Source organism: Solea senegalensis, linkage group LG14, assembly GCF_019176455.1.
Source record: "Solea senegalensis isolate Sse05_10M linkage group LG14, IFAPA_SoseM_1, whole genome shotgun sequence".
NCBI classification, from domain to species: Eukaryota; Metazoa; Chordata; class Actinopteri; order Pleuronectiformes; family Soleidae; genus Solea; species Solea senegalensis.
The window spans coordinates 23,478,809-23,500,327 of NC_058034.1; the positions used below are offsets into that span (position 1 = coordinate 23,478,809).

At 40.6% G+C, this 21,519-nt stretch overlaps 1 protein-coding gene across 1 annotated transcript in view; it reads right to left on the minus strand.

The window, feature by feature from the left end:
- Positions 1-1,619: 1,619 nt before the first annotated feature.
- The window catches only part of gmds (GDP-mannose 4,6-dehydratase), a 122,792-nt gene continuing 102,892 nt past the window's right edge, over positions 1,620-21,519 (minus strand). The window contains exons 10-11 of the mRNA XM_044044534.1: positions 2,653-2,721; positions 1,620-2,117 (exon numbers count right to left, since the gene is read on the minus strand). Coding sequence (XP_043900469.1) covers positions 2,055-2,117; positions 2,653-2,721 — 132 coding nt within the window. The 3' untranslated portion in view covers positions 1,620-2,054. The remainder of the gene's footprint in view (positions 2,118-2,652; positions 2,722-21,519) is intronic.

Genomic DNA, 21,519 nt, shown 5'->3' on the forward strand with positions numbered 1-21,519 from the left:
CCATGTCAACAGTGAACCCGATAACAACTGGCAGCGTGAGGTGCACCTGTGTGGAGACCTCATGCTCAGTGTGCGCGCGCGCCCAGAGGCCGAGACGACCTCACAATGTCATCTGTTTCTCATCACGCGACACAGACGCAGCGCTGTATCCATGTCACTGTTAAATGTCCCCGAAAATCCCACCTGGCTCAGCCTGCGCGTGCACCGACCGCTGACCCCTAACATCTAATAATAACAATAATAATAATAATAATAATGATAATAATAATAATAATAATAATGATGATGATAATAATAATAATAATAATAATAATAATAATGATAATAATAATATTAATAATGCTAATAATAATAATATACGCATTGTGGACTTTAGGCACGTCGGTTCGTTCGTTTCAGCAATAATCACTTTACTTTTAAATACTAGAATTTATAATCGAATTTCAAACTGTGCATGTTTTTATTTTGAAATAAATAACGACATTGCATTTACAGATTTGAGCTGATCTTGTGAGAACAGACAGTGTAAACAGAAGCTGAATCAGACTTTATTATTTAATGATGTGTACCTCATGTCATTTACTTGTATATAACGCGTCTATAGAACGTATTTTTTAATACTTGTCATGAACAGCAGACTAATTATAAACAGTGCTCAGTGTAAAACTATACAACTGACTCAACCTTCATCAACTACATTTAAATAATATTGTGTCTTTTACGTTCTATATTAAAGTCAAATTCTCTGGTGTTAACGACAACTAAATACCTTTTATTAGTATTATTATATTATTATTATTGCCTGTGTGTGTGTGTTTAATGCCAAGCTCAAGAAAGCTGGCGACTGTCAGGGCCTGAGTTTAGAGGAGATGGATTATTGAGGCACATATTGAGTGTTTTATGCTGTTTTTGTGGATTTCCTAATAATCTTCTTAAATGCTTATATAAATAGAAATTGCTCAATTTATAATATATAGATTAATAAATACATTAATTTATAGTATTTTTTAATATACCAAATTCCCCCTAAAATGCCATCATTAAATGTACGTAATTAATATATGTATATATATATATATATATATATATATATATATATATATATATATATATATATATATATATATATATATATATTTAATAATGCAGCAGGATGAAAGCAGATGACATTGATTCATAAAACAAAAACCTGTTTTTTTTTACTAAACTGCTTATGCAAAAATACAAAAAGAGCTGACTTTAAATTTGATTAATATGAGGATTCACTGCAAAGAAACAAAAGTGGAGGCTAAATATGTCGCTGCATGTCTGAGAGAAAGAAGACACCTGAGCGAGGGTGAACAACAAAGTCTATAAGATGAATGAAAAGCATAGTTGGCGCAAATCCAGGTCAACACCATCTCTGACTGCCGGGATCTGTGGGAGTGTGGGCTCAAAGAGAAAAGAAACATCCACACGCACACACACGCACACGCACACGCACACACACAGTGAAAACAGCTTTGAGTGGTCATCAAGACTAGAACAGTGTTATATAAATGTATTTAAAACCTGGAGAACGGTTTGTTTGCAGTTTGTGATGAAGTCTAAAATCAAAGTAAACACACGAGGACAGTACGTGTGGAAAGTTCTGATTTTATTGCACCAAATAATTCACTTTGTCAAATCAATAATAAACCCATATATTCACATTTACTCAAATAGTTACTTCATTTCATCCATTAAAAAGGCATCAAAAGCAGACATATAAATCAACTCTAAAAGACATAAAAAACAAACAACTTCATGTTCCCTGAAATATAATTTATGACATGATCTCTGCAGGAATGTAAGGCATCATCGTGATGTGATGACAAAACTAAATCAGTGACAGGATAAAAAAAACAAAAAGATAAAGGCAATAACTGTCACCATCATAATAAAAAAAGAACAATAGATTTCATTAGTAAAAGTCAGGAAAGATAAAAAAGCATGTTCCTTCCTCAGCTGGTGTCACTGAGCGATGGAAGAAATGGAGGATTGGAGTGTTCACATGTTTCCTTCCTGCTGACCAATCAGGCATTGGGGTTTTTCTTCATGAGCTCAATGTCTGCAGCCACCATCTCCTTCACCAGCTCCTGCACACACGCACACACGCACACACACAAACGCACACACATGATTTAATAAAAAAAAACAAAAAACATTCCAACCAATGAATCGATCATAAAAGGATTTGACTAACATTTCAGCCTTAGATGAGTCAAACATTCAGACACCAACAGATGACTTTAGATCATCTACACATGCTTAAACCAATGATTTCTGAGGAGAATGCTTTATTGCTCCATTAGACAGCCTTTAACAAATGGAAATTAACGTTTCTGTTGCTTTGTAAACCAAAGACCACAGAGAAAAGTGGTGATTTTGAGTTGTTGATCCACAGCTGTTTGCAGCAGTTTATTTTGTGACTTTTTGAAATCCTTTGTTTATTTACCTCAGTGACACAAACTCACTCAGCAGCTTCACTGATGCCACAGTGTCACATGTCACTGATTATCATCCATCTTACTATGCGAGGGATATTATTGCTTGTGTTCCTGTTGGCAGCCATGTTTTAGTCCTAAACTGTCTTTTTAACCATTTGAACCAACATATAATAATAACACTCACCTCAAAAGTCACCTTTGGCTTCCAACCCAGTTTCTGAAAAGCTTTGGTGCTGTCACCTTGTAGGTACTCCTGTTGAAGAGAAAGAAAGGGGGCGGGGTTGATTAGATGTACTGTAATAAACGTATTGAATTCAAATTGATGTCCAAACATGATGTCTTCAAAAGGGAGCAGTGGAAGAAGAGTGATTATTCTCTTTCTCTCTCACACACACACACACACACACACACACACACACACACACACACACACACACACACATTATCAGCCCTCTCAGGGGAGAGAGGTCACACAGTCTCACTGACCATCACTCCCCTGCTCTGGGCTCCCCACCACCTGTCCAGACACAGTGCTGTTGGTGCCAGAGTATGATGAATTGTAGGACTCTGTGGGAAATGTGGGACTCCCAGTGAAGGCCCCAGATGCCCCCACTCAACCCCAACCTTGCACTCTCCAACCCCTGCACTCATTTCCCACCCTGTTGTGTTTTGCTCCAGGTTCAAGATCTGGTGAGACCCTGGTTCAGACCACCAAAGAGACAGAGAGGAAGAAATAGAGATTTTCCCTGTATAAACTGAATGTTACCTCCCTCTGTCTTTTTTCTTTTCTGGTGTCAGAAATGTGTTGGCCCCCAGAGATTTCATAAAACACTGTCATGAAAGATCCTCCCTGATACAGTATGTTCCTCATTACTAAAGGCAATTCCAAAATAAAAGGAGATCCTTTAATGGGAGATAAACATAAATCATATATAACACATATATCTGTCTGATTATACACACAAACACACACACATATATATATATATATATACATATATATATATATATATATATATATATATATATATATATATATATACATATATATATATATATATATATATATATGTATATATATGTATATATATATATGTATATATATGTATGTATATATATACATATATTCAGACTTTTATATATATACAGACTTATATATATATTCAGACAGTCATATATATATTCAGACTATCATATATATATATATATATGTTCAGACTTATATATATATAGAATTAGACTGTCAGGGGGCGACATTCTCTTCCACACAGAAAGGTGCATAAAGAATAGCTTTTATTCTTTATGCACCTGGTTCTGTGCAGGCAGGCATTGCAATGATAAAACGTTGAAGTTCAAAGGTTAAGGTCATTTTATTAATACCCGTGGGGAAGCGCATCATCTGCATTTTACCTGTATTCTCCAAATTCCTGACACAAATCTTAAAACACACAAGATTTCCATTAACTGGAAGTAGAATCCTGATCCAATCCTGACCAATGGTCTGAAAGCAGTGCAGAAATAAAGCACACAGGGGGGCATTAAGGGCATAAAGAGAACTGTTTAATCTGACACCGGACCGCCTGAAAATGTCTCTTCTTGGTGATCTTATTACAGAAGAACGCTCGCAGCAACATTGGCATCGTTCAGCCTTTTAGAGAAGAGGCACCCCATGTCTCACAGAGACACTGAATACACACACACACAGGCTGATTTCATCTGTGACACAGTGGGATTACTGCGCTGGAGCTGAAAACCTGGCTCATTTCCGGGTGAGCAGGCTTTTTATTTTTAACTTCATATGGCGTACTAAATAGTGGCAGATGGAAGCCGCAGCCCTGTTTTCCTCCTGCATCTGTAACAGCAGGACAAACAGCTCGTTCTCATGTGAGCAGCTCCACACAAAACCTTTATTACATTTTTACCTCCAAGGCCATGACTGGAAACATTTTCACAACACTTATCTACACACACTAGACATAATTTATTATCTGACTTAATGTAAGTACGTGAGGGCGACGCACCCTGCAATTACATTAAATAATCCACTTGCTATATAATTATACTTATTAAAGTTTGTAAGTTTGTAGGGGCATAAAAAAACAAAACATCAAGCAAACATCAAGCGGCTGCTTTGCAAATGAATGGTGCATTAAATGACTGTGTAACACTGTTGATCATTGATTGGTAATGATTTGATTGACTGCGTAAATGCCAAGAGGGCAGGTCTTATCTGATAGGCGGAGCCTGTGAGAGGCAGACGCCAAAAACACAAGAGGAACAACGTAAGAAGGTTGGTTTGCTGAAGAGCTGTGAAGGAGCCTTTGTTTGGTTTCTGTTCTCAAAGCTGCTTCATACGACACGTCTGCCGCTCGCCCTCATGTTCATGCAGCTCATCACAGCCGCCAGGAGCAACATGAAGCTACCGAATTCATGTGTTTCCTGTTTGGCCGGCTTTTTTCTCACAGGTCATTTAAAATATCTACTGTGAAGATACAGTATCTTCAGACGTAACATCTCTCTTTGTGGAACAGCTGTCAGTCGTCTCTACTCTTTCTCAAAGGTCCAATAAGCAATACTTGAGCAGCACTAGTCAGCGGCAGCACGCTATCATGCCTCTGGACACACAACATTACTCATTCATGCATTCATTGTCTACTGATTTATCCTCCACATAAGGGCCGCTGGAGCCAATCCCAGCTGACGCAGTGTGAAAGGCGAGGGGTCAACACACAGAGATGAACACCTACAGTGACTTTGGATTGGATCATTTCAAAATAGAAGTGCTTGTTTTAATATGCAACGATAAAAAAAAAACTTATTTATGATGCAAAATTAATTTATTCATTTAAAATTAAAAACACATAGAAATGACTCGATACAACTTGATATGGTTTGGAGGGCCGCATGAAATCGACTGGAGGGCCACATGTGGTCCTCAGGCCGCAACTTTGAGAGCACTGCTTTAGAGTGTTCCACTAACCTGTGCATGTGTGCATCTACCACAGAGATGCCAGGACAATATTAACCCTGCCATAAATATTGATTTGCATCAATATTTTGATGCAACACGTTTTAAGAAGCAAATAAAATATCAATTTAATCATTCAAAACATATTGTATTTTATTGTTTGAAAATACGGGTTAGGGTTTTTGTTTGTGGGCGGGCCTTAGGAAGCTGCCACACGCAAAGAACAAGTGTATTTTCAAACAATAAAATACAATATTTTTTAAATCATTGAATCACACACACACACATCCATCTGCAGTGTAGCTTAGTGGTGGAAGCAAAGCTGCTTCCAAACTACTAACAAGAGTTTTCTGCAGCCAAGTGGACTCACTCCTGAGAGAGAGACTGAACATGGACTACTCACAGACGCAGGCACAATATAATCTTCATATGAATCCAATAATATGCAGCGCTGATCATGACGGGTAAAAACCAAAACCACAACAACGTAGCTGTGACAAAATGTGTTCCTCATCTTCTGAACATTTGAGACCATGTTACAGGCGCTCGCATCATATCTGCATGTTAATGACGCCACCTGTGGTTGGATCTCTCAGGGCGGATGTTGGTACCAGGTGTGAACAATAATTCTGTCAATAAGCACAATATCATTCTGTTGATTACAAACATCGAACTGGGACTGTCATGGTTCTGCTTACTTGGCTGCTTTTCTCAGATTACACTCTGAAGGGAAGAGAGTCCTTAAGTACTGGACACGTCCCATCCTTTCACATATCAGATCCACTCAAATAAACATGAGAAGCCATAAAAATATATATATATATATAAACGGTGGTGCATAAAAGGCACAGGCAGGAGAAGGCATTTAACGCAAAGGAATTCTGGTATCACTTTAAGGCCGCCCAATAAATCAGACAGCACACAGGAGCTGATCCTTACACACACACACACACACACACGAGCATGTGGCAGCATGTAAACACAACAGCTGTATGTAAGGATAGGTGGAAGAATGTGCGTAAAATGCATCAACGTTTCTTTGTACTGGGAAGCGACAGGATTAGGATTCTCAGAAACAAAGACGTACACTTCTCTGTGAGGGTTGTCTCGTGCTGTGAGGCTGTGATGTGGTTTTGGAAGTCCAGTAGCATCTCTGGTATTTGTACAGCAGCGGACATGAGACTTCAAAGACAATCAGATAAAGAGTCCGAGAACACAGTGAGAGTCAAGAGCCCACGGCCTCTGTGTCCCCGGCAGTACCAGATGTTTCAACCAGACCCAGATGTTCTGACCTTTAACCTTGCTCGACTTCTGATGGAAGAACTTCCACCCTGATCCTGACGACGAATAAATGACTTTAAAGAGAGTGATGGGGACACAGAGGAGGGACAAACAACGGGTTCCCACACCAACTCAAACCCAAAGTCAACGTACAACAACAATTAATCCCATCAAACACAAACACAGTGGCTGTGAGCGTAACACAAAAGCCTCATCATTCGTCACTGTTCAGTCTGAAATTCACAGCTGGTCAATTTCTAATGCACCTCAACTTATCACTTCCTGTAGAGCACAAAAGCTGTTTGTGCTCTACAGGAAGTGAGGAGGCGAGGCAGGGAAGAAATCTGCGTTTTTAAATATTCAGATTCATTACAATACTCTAACATGACCAAGGCAGTCAAACACGTTTGAAAACAAGTTTTAAATCAGGTCGAAATGTTGACAGACATCAGAACAATACAGCAGTTACATTAAAAATAGAAGGCACTGTATTTAAGTCTTGACACAAGGTCTTAGTGTTTAAGCAGATTTATATTCTATATAATTACAACTGTGGGAAAAAGTGCACACAGCATCGCCAAAAGGTGAATGGTTTGTGTTTATATAGCACTGATCTAGTCAAAGCTGCACGTAGACTAGAATCGAACCCACAACCTTCGAGTTGAAAGGCGACTCGCTCCACTACTGAGCTACCATCGCTATCTATCCATACATTTTCTACTGCTTTATCCTCCACATGAGGGTCGCGGGGTCGCTGTGCTAGCTCACGCAGCTCACGCAGCTCACGCAGCTCACGCAGCTCACGCAGCTCACAATGCTACGCAGCTCACAATGCTACGCAGCTCACAATGCTACACAGCTCACACACCTACACAGCTATGCAGCTACACAGCTCACGCAGCTCACAATGCTACGCAGCTCACAATGCTACGCAGCTCACAATGCTACACAGCTCACAGCCACACAGCTCACGCATCTACACAGCTCCACGCATCTACACAGCTCACGCATCTACACAGCTCACGCATCTGCTCACGCATCTACAGCTCAGCTCACACATCTACACAGCTCACACAGCTACACACAGCTCACACATCTACACTCACACATCTACACAGCTCACACATCTCACACAGCTACACAGCTCACACATCTACACAGCTCACACATCTACACAGCTCACGCATCTACGCATTCACTCTCCTCTAACAGTATGCAGCCAAAAAAAGTTCAAACTTTGACACATTTGTGTACAGGATTTTGTTGGTGAACAATAACACATCTAACACCATTGCCCAACTATGGCTAATCTGGACAATCCACACTGTATGTATGTTGCTATTGGGCTATGTTGGTGCTAAGAGAAGGATTTCAGTGAAAAGTGTTGTTTTTTTGCAGTGCTACACAGTCAAAAATATAATTTTCCACTATTGAACGGGTTTGCATTAAATCCAACAGTGAGAAGAAGAGTGAGAGCAGGAGAGAGGGAGTGAGGCTTGAATGTCTCAGGTCAGATGATTCCAATCCCTGATCCCTTCACTTCTATCTTTCCCCTACAGCACGGAGGGACAAGGCCAACGTTGGTGTTGGGGGGTGTTGGATGACATAGAGGGCAGAATGAGAGAACGGTCTTCTATAGGTACAATACTTTTGTAAAACAGGAGGATACATTAGGTTTCCACAGATCCAGATTTGTGAGTTTAAGCCGAGAATATTAGAGTTCATTTTATATACATAATTATCATATATTACACGTTTCACTGCGGAGAATGTTTTTAAACAGTGATAACTATACAAATGAAACGCATCATCATCATCGAATTTCATTTAATTACGATGCAAGACACAAACTTGGCACTGTGAGAGCATGTGGCAAAGGGAAGACTTCAGAGAGGGAATTTTCAAAAACCAGTGATAATGACGTCAGTGCTGATATTTCAAACAGGCTTTTTACTGTCTGTACAGAGTCTTACCCACTTCCCTCTTTGTATTTGCTATGACTTTTCACTCTGGATCAAGTCATATTAATATGACCACTGCAACTATAGGCATTACCTGCAAAAGCTGAATTACCAAATTACAAGTTACAAGAAACTGGCATGGTGTGTGTGTGTGTGTGTGTGTGTGTGTGTGTGTGTGTGTGTGTGTGCTGTGTGTGTGTGTGAGAGAGAGAGAGAGAGGAGAGCTCTAATTAGCTTTGGTCACTGGTTACAACAGCAGCCAGTACTACACTATGATATGAAATAAGCAACATAACATACAGTATAAAAATGAATCAAATAAAAATGTACAGTAATAATAATAAGAAGTGAACAATGAAACAGGTGTGAACACATATGCCAGAAATGGAACGTCACACACTGAACTATGAGTGACAAAAACACAGTAAGTGACATATGCAGTGATGATGTGATGAGACCAGGCGTCTACAGGTCAACTGCTGTCTGTGACCTCTGTCACACTGTTTTGATGTTTGTTTTTCCTCTCTTATGAATTGCTGTAGTTTTCCAGGTCATTTCAAACATGCTGAAAATGAGATTGGGGTCTGTGATGTGGGTCTCTGCATGCTTTTGTGTTTCTGATGCTTTCTCACTTTGGGTTTATACCTGTCCTATTTCAGAAGTCCTGGCAGAACTGAGCTGTTGAGGATATTGAGTGAGTCAGGAGTTTGAAAGAAGTGGAGTCGGATGTGGTTCACACATTCCATCAGAGACTCCGATTACACTGCAGGAAACTCTGCAAGACACACACTGACTAACTCACTGATTCATAAACACACACACACACACACACACAATATTACACCTCCATCTTTCACTCACTGACACGCTTCCTTCCTGCCTTTTCCAGATAATTGACTTATTGACTTGTAGCTGTGTTTCAGTCTCCTTGTGACTCCACAATAACGCTGTATAAAAAATAAAGAGACACCACGAGTGGAGTGTCATTTCCTTTCCACTTTCCTGAAGAGAGTTCGGTGATAAGAGTTATGGCCGTGTTCATATAACCTCCAAATCTATGCGGGAGAGACCGGAGCAGCACAGCATCTACTCACAGTGCTTCTATCATTCATCTTTCATACTCATAGTCAGGAGCAACATGGGGTGAAGTGTCTTGCACGTTGGTCAGGATGGTGAATCCTGATGCTGTTTCCCTCAGACGTAAACATTGGCACGGAACGTCTGCTTCAGTAAAAACCACAGCAGCAAATCGACAGTGGTTTCCCATTACAATACTTAAGTACAACTTTTCATCCGTCATACTGTTTTCACACAGTCACCTCAGATGACTCTGTGTTCTTTATACGGCCCATATTCTGTTGCTGTGACACACATGAGGATGGCTGCTGTGCTTGCAGTGGACTCTCTGTGTATAATTTGCATCGGTAAGAAGCTGAAGTTGAAACCCTGGTGCTGCCTTTAAACTCAAGATAACTTTAAACGATTTCTGAAAGAGCACATTTTAAAATCCTCTCATGTCGTACAGCAGTGAGAGGAAGCACAGGTCCAAGTTCAGCCTGAAGCCCCGCCCACATTCTCCCCTCATTTGCTGACGAGGAGGACCGTCCATCTGACAGTCCAGCAGCCACGTTCCCTGTGTAATGAAGCCCAGCTGGAACGAGCAAAGACACAGCCTGACATAACTCACCCTTCTCTCCCTCACCCTGTCAACAAACCACCCTCTCCTCCCCTTCTCCTTCCTCCTCATCTGGCAGGTTTCTCTCATCAGGCCCGGGTAACGCTGGCTAACAGCACAGGAATGCTGGCCCACAAGGCTTGGTACTCCCTCGCTATCTCAAAGACATTCAGCTGCCAATGAATTACTGTGACTTGTTAAAGGTACACCTATCCCTGCAGCACAAATAACGACAGAGTGTATGTGAACATGGGCAACGCGGAAACAATAAGACTCTCAGAACATTGAATGCTCGTCTATGGCCTGGAGCAGAAGTGGAGACATTGTCTTGGCGAGACCATGCATTCCTGCCTTAGTAATAACCCACTCCAAAGTTCATCATCATCATCATCATCATCTTTATCAGTGCTGCTTTATACTTGAACACCTTCATATTCAGCGTGGCTCCAAACCACTGCCAAGCATTTCTCCTGCTCTCTGGGAGCAGTACCGGGTCAGTCTGTGGGTTGGACTGCTGAGGGGCCCACGGTGGTTCCGCTCTGACGGTAGGAGGAAACTCCTTCAGGAAATACCAAACTGCCAGACATTCTCTCTCACACACACACACACAATCTACAATCTTTATTCTTTTTCCCTCCAACAAGCAGAGTAAAGCTCTGCCACAAACGATTCAATTCAATGAGTCCATCATTGGTCTCTGTAATAAAAACACCAGGCTTGTATTTGGTGTATTTTCCAGGTACAGCATTCTGCGAGCTGAACCTGTGGTGTTACACAACCCCGAGTTTGGCTGCAGGCCAGGCATTTTATGGCATCGGTTGCAGAGCCGGCTCAGTTAAACAATAAATCACTGCAGAGTCATGTTTCTGCCGCATGAGCCCAACCTCCATCGAGGTTTTTTTTTTCCTGCCCTTGGACTAAAAACGAGGTACAAGCATATTAATGAGTTATTATGAAAAGACGAAGTTCAAGCCTGAAAATCCCCTTTTTCTTCAGCTGTGCCAACACCATGACACTCTCACCAGTAATTCCACTTGCTTTTCTCAAATCAATCAAAATCACGAGTCGAGACACCCTGCGACGTATGTAAACTTGGAACTTGGAACCCGATCTCAACTCAACTGCAGATTTCTACATAGATATTAATGACAGACGCCTCCAATTTGAGATGAAGTGTTAATATTTTGCACAGTTGTGGAAGATGGAAAACATTCAACATGGGGGTTCATTACTCACATGCTTGTAGGTTGTTTGACACTGACACACTCATCTGAACAGTGTGTGTTACAGAGATAAGCTCCCTCTAATTTTCACTTTCATTTCATTCTGAAAGTCTCTAACTTTCCCCCAACAACTGAAACACGTACACCTTCATATGAAGAACTCTATACCTAATCACATACAGAGTCGGGTTAAAACCAGACTGTACACATTGTAATGCATACTTATTCGAATAAAGCTTTGTTTTAAACAAATGTCTGTACACAGCACACGTGCTCCATGTCTTCTTCTTTCTGTCGCAGTGCTGCAGCGTCACATACAGGCCTGCCATATGCACAAAGGCATTGAGAGTCATTTCAGTGGTGTTTTGTGTGGATGAAGACATTTCCTGAAACTACACAGTGTTTACAGGAAACTAAATACGTTTCTTTACGTTGCCGTGTGCGTCGGGCCACAGAGGAATCCATGTCCTGCTGTAGTTCCTACACTGAGAGACTAAATCCACTCACAACAACCTCTTTCTAAAATGTTACTCATATTCTACGTAGAATAAGATTGACATACATTATTGCATTCAGTAAAGATGGTGGATTTAAATGTAAAGGTTTGTTCTTAGACAAAAGTGTGTGCTTATGTTTGTGGTAAAGTGGCTGACCACAGGAAGTACTAATCAGTTGTGTGGTCTGGAAGCTACCTTCCCTTTCCCCTGTGCCCTTCACATCACTCTTCTCCCTCCACAATAGAGATACCAGTATCACATTACTAACACTGAGGGTTAAAGGTCAATCCCATTTTTCAGCCCTCTCTTTCACTCCCGCCCCCCCAACAGACCCTTTCCCAGAGGTTACAGCCTCCTGTCATCGAAATTCACATCAGTTCACGCGTGGCAAGTGACCGGTATCCGTCGGAAGCCGTGTATCTCCTCTCCCACCTCTCTCACCCACACACCCACTTTAGTGTCACTTTGACAGACAGTTGTCCAATCTCAGGGACCACTCACACAATGGGTCGGACATGTTTAAAACACTGCTGGCCTCTTTGTGCCATTGTGTTGGTGTGTCTCTGTTACACCCTGGATTAAGCCTGTATTTGAGAGCTGTGGAGGGTTCAGGTTACAGCGAGGTAACACTGAGCTTGTGATGACCTGCTCCTGCAAAGAGAAACCAACCTGGAACAAACCTGGAACAAACCTGGAACCAAACCTGGAACACGGGGCTTCTCAAGATCTCAACATGAATAAAAAACTGTTGAAAACTTTTGGTAAAAACTCCTTACTTTCATTTCTAAGGTTTATAAATATGCGTCGTTCAAAATATACGACACAACCAGCAAGTGCAGTTATGACAGGAAGGAGGAAACATTAGAACATGTGACATTAAAAGCACATCACATGACTTTGTCCGTTTCAGTTTGCTTCACTACACACGTTTTAATCTTTGTGTTGTCACATGTTGTGTTAGTTCTAGTCCATCAGTCATGAATGACAGGAACCATTTAAAGTACCTCACGACCTGAACAGTGCCAAAGCAGAGAATAGTGGAAACTAGGATGATAATCTTTAGCTGCCTCACAATTCAGTTCAGTTACTAAAGAGAATGTATAATTGCATCTTAATTTGTTCATTTAAAAAAATTTATTTAAAGATCAATAATTAAAAAATCAATTGTATTTACTTCTATTTGCATTTATTAATACAAAATGGAACAATAAACAAAAATCTAAGGATAAAAGAATATAATAAAAGAATAAATTAGGGGCCACATATCAATGGGGTCATCTTCCGTGACGCGGTGTGGACGGCGCTGTTATTGGTGGAATATCTGACGTCTCTGTGACCTTTGTCGTGGGAAGAAAGCGCAGGTACGTTTGAAACTTTCAACAATGTTCACAGAAAAATTACAGATAACTATAGGAGTATTTCTATGGTGGCAATAATCTGTGGGAAGAACAAGAAAAACTGTGACCAATCTGAAGAATGTGTATGGTTCCTCTGAATAATAGGAAGCCTTAACTTTGTGGACATATTTACAGTTGATCATGTCCTTTATAATACAAAGACTATATAAGTTACTTTTGTGAAAATTGAGGAAAAGAGGAAGAAGACAGACAAACTTGGCTGTATTCCACAAAATGTGCACCTCGAAATGCAGGAAATAGTGTGTGTGTGTGTCAGAGAAAGGCCATTTAGTGACAGCAGACTGCACACTGTCCTAAATCACAGCTTCTACACTGAGGAAAACCACACCCGAGCCTCACATGCATGTGGGTGAAGTTGCACTAACCCTCAACACCAATCTGCCTGTGATTGTGGTGACATGATGCTTTACAACGACAGTTTGTCTCAAGATCAAATGCAGAAGCGAGGGCTTAGTGTCAGTCAAAGTGACAGGTGATCATTTTCTCACATGCAAACACGTGCTTACTTCAAACTAGACTTTATATTTATAGCAAACCTCCTACTGCGGGTGGGACTTTGCTTTGTTTTTGACCGATTAGTGTCGTTTATTTATGTAATATAAACTTTAACATGGACTTATTCAGAATGTTGCCCAAGCATGTAAACACAGAGGAAGTTAAGACCAGATAAACAGATAAACAGTCCACTAATAATAATAATAATGAGGATGACGATGCTAATGCACATTAAATATAAAAGTTAGTTCACAGCTACACTGATAATGGAAAAAAGGGGCGATTCAAACTTGAGTTTAGAGTCATTAAAAAGCAAGGACTGAACTATGAGTGAGAATGTGAGAGCAGTAGAGAGCCTGGCTCTCAGCAATCTTTGCACAATCAATGTCTTTCCTTGTGAACCATCTTGGAAAGCTTTTAAAATAATGCTAATATTTCATGCTTCCTCTGTGTGAAAGAGCCATGGGCCTCTGCCAAACAGTCAAACTCAGCCCTGATAGCCCTGATTCATGTGTCGAGTGCCAGACATTCAGACAGCACAGCTCGACAAAGGCTTGTTTGATGGATAAATCATGCTGCTCATAAAAGCCATTCGCTTCTTTATGTCCGTCTGGTGTTCACACATTCACATCCATCCATTAAGGAGGCAAACAGAACTTCAGGGTCTCTCATTACCTCGCACTTCCTCTTCCTCATCAATGGCTTCTACGAAAAGGAATCTGAGGAATCCTGGAGCTCAGTCTGTCGGTGAAGCATAAACACAGACTCATTTCTGACACGCGTGCTAAACCATTCAAAGACGCAAATGTGGAATAAAACAAGTCACTGACGACGATGTCTGCATGATACGAAAGTCCTAAACCAGCTGCCAGCTTCCCAACGCTGCCTGAGTCTGAGAACTCCACCCAGAGAAAAGTGGAGAGTTTGCTGCCTCAGCACTTCCAGACAGCTGCGGTTCACCTCGAGGTCTAACTGCATCAGCCTGGAGATGAAGCACCTCTGAGAGCCAGCGGTCCTCAGCAGGCCCCGCTGGCCTCTGACTGACACCACTGCACTGCCAGAGACATGGAGCAGGACAATAATAGCTGCTCATTCCTAATCCGTGTATCATTCCTTTATTCATTTTTCAAAATAAGGGCGTCTTTTCTTCCAGTTCCATCTAACACAAGTCACGTGACCCAAAGGTTGCGTAACGTGTAAGTGACCTGTGACAGGGGAGGAGCTTCACACGGGAGGGTGACTCTGAAACCAGAAGACATGACCACGGAGAAAATATCATCTGTCGTGAGTCAGAAAGATATTCACAGATTTGAACTTCCACCATCAATAACATTTAAACGACTTTCCGTGGTCAAATCAGCTGCTCCTCAATGTGAAGTGCGCTGATATTCTCTCTTCCAACGGTCCAATCTGGCTTTCAAAATAAAGTTCCATCAAAAGCCAACATAACGCACTGAGAAGAAAAAGGTTAATTATATGTCAAAAATAATTATGTTAAATAAAACATTGGTGAAATGTATTGTATAGACTGTATATAGTGGAGCTATAGTCTTTCATCCTGTTTTATAGTGTCTCATGTGCACATGTCTTATATCATTTATATATATATATATTTATGGAATACATTCTATTTCTACCTTGTTGTGATTTTTGGCTTTAACCCCTAACCCTAACCCTGCAAATGAGACACATAAAGTAAAGTCTTATCTCGTTGTATAAAACACTTTTACTGTTTAATGTAATATTTGTCGATCATTTTTATTAGTAGTATATGATTTCACTTCCCTTGGCTCACTACCTCTTGCACTTCATATACAGGTAATATTAAGTATATTTACTGTATAATTTTGGAGTTTTAGAAACTTAATTGTCCACTTCATAACGGTTGCTAAGTGAACTTTGACCCCGGGTTACTTGAAAAGCACACAGTAAAAGTACTTCATATGACTTGTGTATGAAGTACAAGCCATAAACAAACCATAAACTAACATATATTATAAAACATATTTTCAAAAAATAAGATAAAACTTTATAAAAGATTCCTTTATTCCTTCCATATTATTTGTAGTGTAACTGCAGCCAAAATCATAACAAGATAGAAACAGAAGTAAAAGAGAAATAAGGTAAATAAATATCAATAAATATATGCAAAGAAATGTAGAAGACAGACGATATAAAAACTATAGCTCCACTGTTCACAGTATATTTCACTAATGTTTTATTATACATCCTTATTTTACATGGAATCACATAATAATTTAACTTTTTTCTTTTCACTACGTTGTGATCGATTTCGATAGAACTTTATTTTGAAAACTGCAAATAGGACTGCATGGTTTGGACCCTTTGAGTGGAATTGGCGTAAAGGAGAGAATAAGAGCGGCTGAAGCCTGTAGTCTATTCTTATACACAGCTTGATAAACTCCATTGTTGTCTGTTGCGTTCAGTGTTTATTGTACTTGGCAATAAGACATTAGACATTTAAGTTTTTATCATCGTAAATAGACATTAATAGCAGCATGGAGGTAGATGGACTCTCTTACGTGTGCCATTGTCTGAGCTCCTCTCCCGATGACGACAGGACTGATCTCTAACTAACGCAATGACAATCATCCACTTTCAAATTGAGATTCCAGTGCATGCATATACACTCATGGACAGGTAGTTGACAGATACCAAGGTGTGGTGTGTCACAATGGAGCTATTTTAAGGGTTTGATGCAGGAGCGTTTGATTCTTTCCTGTGGAACGAATACAATACAACAGGCAGAACAAGTGCCGTGTCAAACTCTCACGTATCATGCCAGTTTCTGCCACTCTGTGTTCAAACTGTTACTGCCAATGAAAAGAGAAGAATGGCGCAGGGAACTACTGAGAATGAGATGTGATACAGCAGCTGGATGAGAGCAAAGATAAGAGCAGGGTTTATTTGATCAGCATCAGTCCTCTCACTCACCATGAACACAAACACATATCCAGCACATACTCGTCACTGACTCCCACAGGCCTGTGCATGGAGCCTCTTGCTTTTAACATTTGTTTGTGCCACACAAGAATAAACTTGCTTTATCAGTCATGTATTAACAGAACATGACTGCACTGCAGGGAATGCTGGTACGTGACTCTAACAAAGCCTGATTTACATTTGTGTTTCTCAGTACATGGGAACTTCGGGTGGTGATTCCTTTCTGTCAATCACATGCATGGCATGCACAATGTCATCTCACTGGAAACAGCAAAGGTGCCAGTGTGATGACGCTAAACATTTCTTAGTAGATCAACACACTAGTGGAAAATTAAGTGACAGCAGTTTTTGAATTCTATTTATTTCTATTCAAAACATCACATCTCAACAAGCCATCATCAGATTTGTTTATTTAGCAACGCAATAATGACCGTGCTACAGAGATTCCTAAAGTGTGGGCTGTGGCCCCCTACTGGGATGTGTTGGTACTGCAAGTTGGCCGTAAATGTTTATCAGAGGGAGCGACAGACTCCTGAATTCCAAAATTTGTGGGGGAAAAAAATGGTGGAAAGAGAACACACACAAACTACACTAACTAGGTAGTCAGTGTGTATAATGTAATAGTAGAAGAATTTTGACATTCCTGTGAGGCCAAACAATTCTTGTTGCATCACTCTGATTGAGACAGAGATGCGAGTGCAAAAGGGTGAGCTGAGACAATGACAGTGATGGGATACAGAGACAGATGAAGACAGAGTGAGAGACAACTTCCCATTAATCACCACTTTGCCTCCGCCTCCTCCTCTTCTGACACCACAGAGCTGTCAGTCGCTGTGTTTCAGTTTATCCCCTCCAGCGACACATGAACTTGCCAGGCTCCACTTGCACAGTGTGCACATGCACGGAGACACAGACACCAACTCTATGACATGTACACAAAACCCGTCAACATCAACAATCAGTGCCATTAATGCTAACTGAGACTAATTATGACGCTGGATAAATTGCACAGATGAGGGAATGAGAGGAAACCTCAAACTCAAATCAATTAGCTGTTATATGACAAGTGACTCGTCAAGAAACTTTGTATTTGAAGCCTACATTATATATATATATATATACAGTATATATATATATATGTACTACAGATATATAAAGGTGTGTGTTTCTAGTAGAGATGGAAGTGGTGGAATGGTTTGAAGTCAACATATCAAATAAAGGAACGACTGCTTGTGGATGCAGCAGGTCCAGACTTTGTCTCCTGTGCATGCGACTCTTCAAAGCAACTGTCATTCAATATTATATATTATATATATATATAATTCAACGACACTTCTATCCTTTCTGTTGCTTCTATAATGTGCAATTGTCTTGCTTCTGGCATAACATTTTTTTTGAGGAGCTTTCAACATAATGTTCATCCTTGACACCGAGCACACGTGACTTCCCACATCAAATAGAAAGAACCATTTATAAACAGCAAAGAACACTCACTACTCTCAACGCTGAGTTTTAGACACACCTGACCACAAAATCCCTCCCGCTCTCACTGATTAGCTGGCATATTATTTTGCGATTGCAATCAACTGCTTAGAGCCTCTGTGTTGCAGAAGGCATGCCTCTTACCCAGAGGCCTCTGGGGCAGCTGTAAACACAACTGTCACCACTGTGCCAGTAGCGTCACTTTTACCATATTACTAAGGGAGCCAAACAAGCGGGTTGCACAGGATGTGACGAGCGACTCATTGATTGTAAACGCTTTACAAGGCAAGACTTGGCCATTTCTAACTTTTACGAGCAAGTAAAAAGCAACACAACAATCTGCAGTTAAAGCATAGCACAGGCACTTTAAAGTGAGTGAATCTCACTTCATGGATCACATGCATGAGACAAAGGAGGAGGCGCTCACTGGGAGTCAGTTATCAGTTCAAGGCTAATAAATCTCTCAACATCTTTCCAAATCTGTTAGAACCAAACAAAGGGACCTATCTGATCACATCAGAGATCAAGTCATCCTCCTATACATCACCTGGCAACCAAAACTAATCATACCCATTAGACCACAAAGCACAAACACGCCTCTGAAGCTCAGATGAAGGCAGAGTGCTGGCACAGACCCACAGGTTGACAAGTGGGACTGCCAGCTCTGCACAATGGAGAGAAACAGCAGTCATGACAGTTGGTGAAGGTATGAAAGTTACCTGGAGCTTTACTCAAAGTCACGCTAGCAGCTTCAAACCACACGCCTTTTGTTTTTCACGTGTGACTGTCTCACAAAAATGCTGCTCGCTTTTTTTTAATTTGGTTTCAAACTGTGCATTTCACTTCTGGGCGAACAGCGTTGATGACTGTGGACAATCTCATTGTCTGCCATGCTGCCTCGGGGCATAGGATTCAAAAAGTGCAAAGCACAAAGACAGACTGACAGACAGACAGACAAGAGCACTTGCACCACATGTGGAGCACACCTGCATATTTAAGCCCCTCACAGTCTGCCCAGTGCTTGCTCACTCCTGTCCCAAGGGGCTGAGGAGATACATGAGCTCATGTCACACACACACACACACACACACACACACACTGACAAGGACAATGATGAATTACAAATGTATTAGCAAACAGCCAGAGGAGCAACTCCTCTCATGTACAGCCACGTGCACATTCTGCACCACACCAAACTCTCTTGCACCTAAACAGCAAATACATAATGAAACATGCGCCGGGTGACAGATTTTTCACTTGAGGCACAACGCTGAGCTGTGAGCTCCGTGTCAGTCACTTCCTGTCTCGTGGGATCAGAGGTTAAACACTTCAGTCACTTTAAGCCCTTCCTCTGAATGATTTGAGAGAGTGGCGAAAAGTGTTTCTCTCTCTTTATTCCCGTTCCCTGTCTCATTCAACTTCTCTAACTTAAAAAAGAACGGACAAACACAGTGTCAGAGAATATGCTGCAATACTGTGGATCCTTGATTCATCATTTATTTAGAAACAACATTTTCTATGTTCAGGTTATTATTATTTGATCACATCAATGTAAAATGACTACATTAGAATTTTTGACTGTTGGTTTTAACATCTAAATCCCTCATTAAGGGCTTTTGGAACTCAAACAAGGTCATTTCTTATATATTTTGACATAATAATAATAAAAGAATGAAAATAATCCTTAACAGCTAATAATTGTAATAGAAACCACCTATAGATTTATTTCTAATCTGTCATTTAACCTGCAACTACTTTTACTGGGAAGTCACTTTGAGATTATAATTTCCTTTCTAAACTTTTCTGCACATGTTTTTAATTATCTTAAGTATGTGGAAAGAACCTCCACACATATGAAGAACATGAAAACATAGGCATCCATGTCACGGGATATTTTGATTTCCTGTGACAAAAGCATTTACTGTGTCAGTGTTTATTGTGCGTCTATGAATTCATTTTTTAATTCATAGTGAAAGCTTTGCACACATATTAGTAAACACCCCTGAGAACTGCATGAGGAGAAACATGAGGTTTTTCATGAGGTTTGTTTGACACCTGAGTGTTTGATCATGAGTATATTTGTCTTTTAAGCCGTTACTAGAAAGCAATTATGTTCAAATAAAGGCTTTAAATAAAGGAAACATCAACACCTCAAATGAAGGAATCACAAAAATAACATGTAGCTACTCCATACCATTACAAACAAGGCAGTTTGCAGTTGTAACAGAAGCACAGCAGTTAACGCACTTCTGTGTTCCTGATCATCCACAAAAGAGAATATTGTAGACATGTGATAATGATGGCCCGAGCACCTGGTGGTGCTTCAGTTAATGGTTTTAATCAATTTTTATCTCCGCTTTGATTACATTTGCTGGCTTAAAAATCTATGAAAACACATGGAACTTTACCTAAAGTGCAGGACCTGGAGGAAAAACGTTTGATCGAAGGTACGAGGACTGCACAAAACTTGTTTTGGTATTAGCTCTGGTTCCTGACAACATCATTTCATTTCATGAGTGGATGTTTACTTGCAGTCACTTTAAAGTTCCAGCATTATTAACAGAGGAGTTCTCTGATTCATGCAATGTTTTCAGACATAAGCACATTAGGTTCACGAGCCATCATCACTATAGAACACAAAAGTGACTCCTGACTCCTCAGTGTTGTAGCCATGAATAAACGTGCCAACGCGCACAAAGCATAATGGTGCAGGTGTGTGACCAGTGCCGCCATCACCTCAGCAGCCAGTCAGCAGGGCCTCTCTGCTAATCCTCCAGTGTCACTCAACTGGATCTCCGCAGTAATCTTGCCAGACTGAAGCCGCAGTGGAACACTGCTGGCTTTAAACTGAAAACCTGACAGCTTATCTAAGGCACAACACCTCAGGGTAACCCTACACCCTCCGCTGGAGCAGCCATACAATACCCCTCTGGGACAGTGATGAGAGAAGGACTTCCAACCTGTCAAAGACGTTGCACACACTGTGAAAGAAAAGGGGATAATACACTGGTTCATTTTGGACTCGGGTGTTCATTGGAAGCTCATTTGGATGCTTACGACTGTTGCAAACATGTGTTTCTAGTCCTG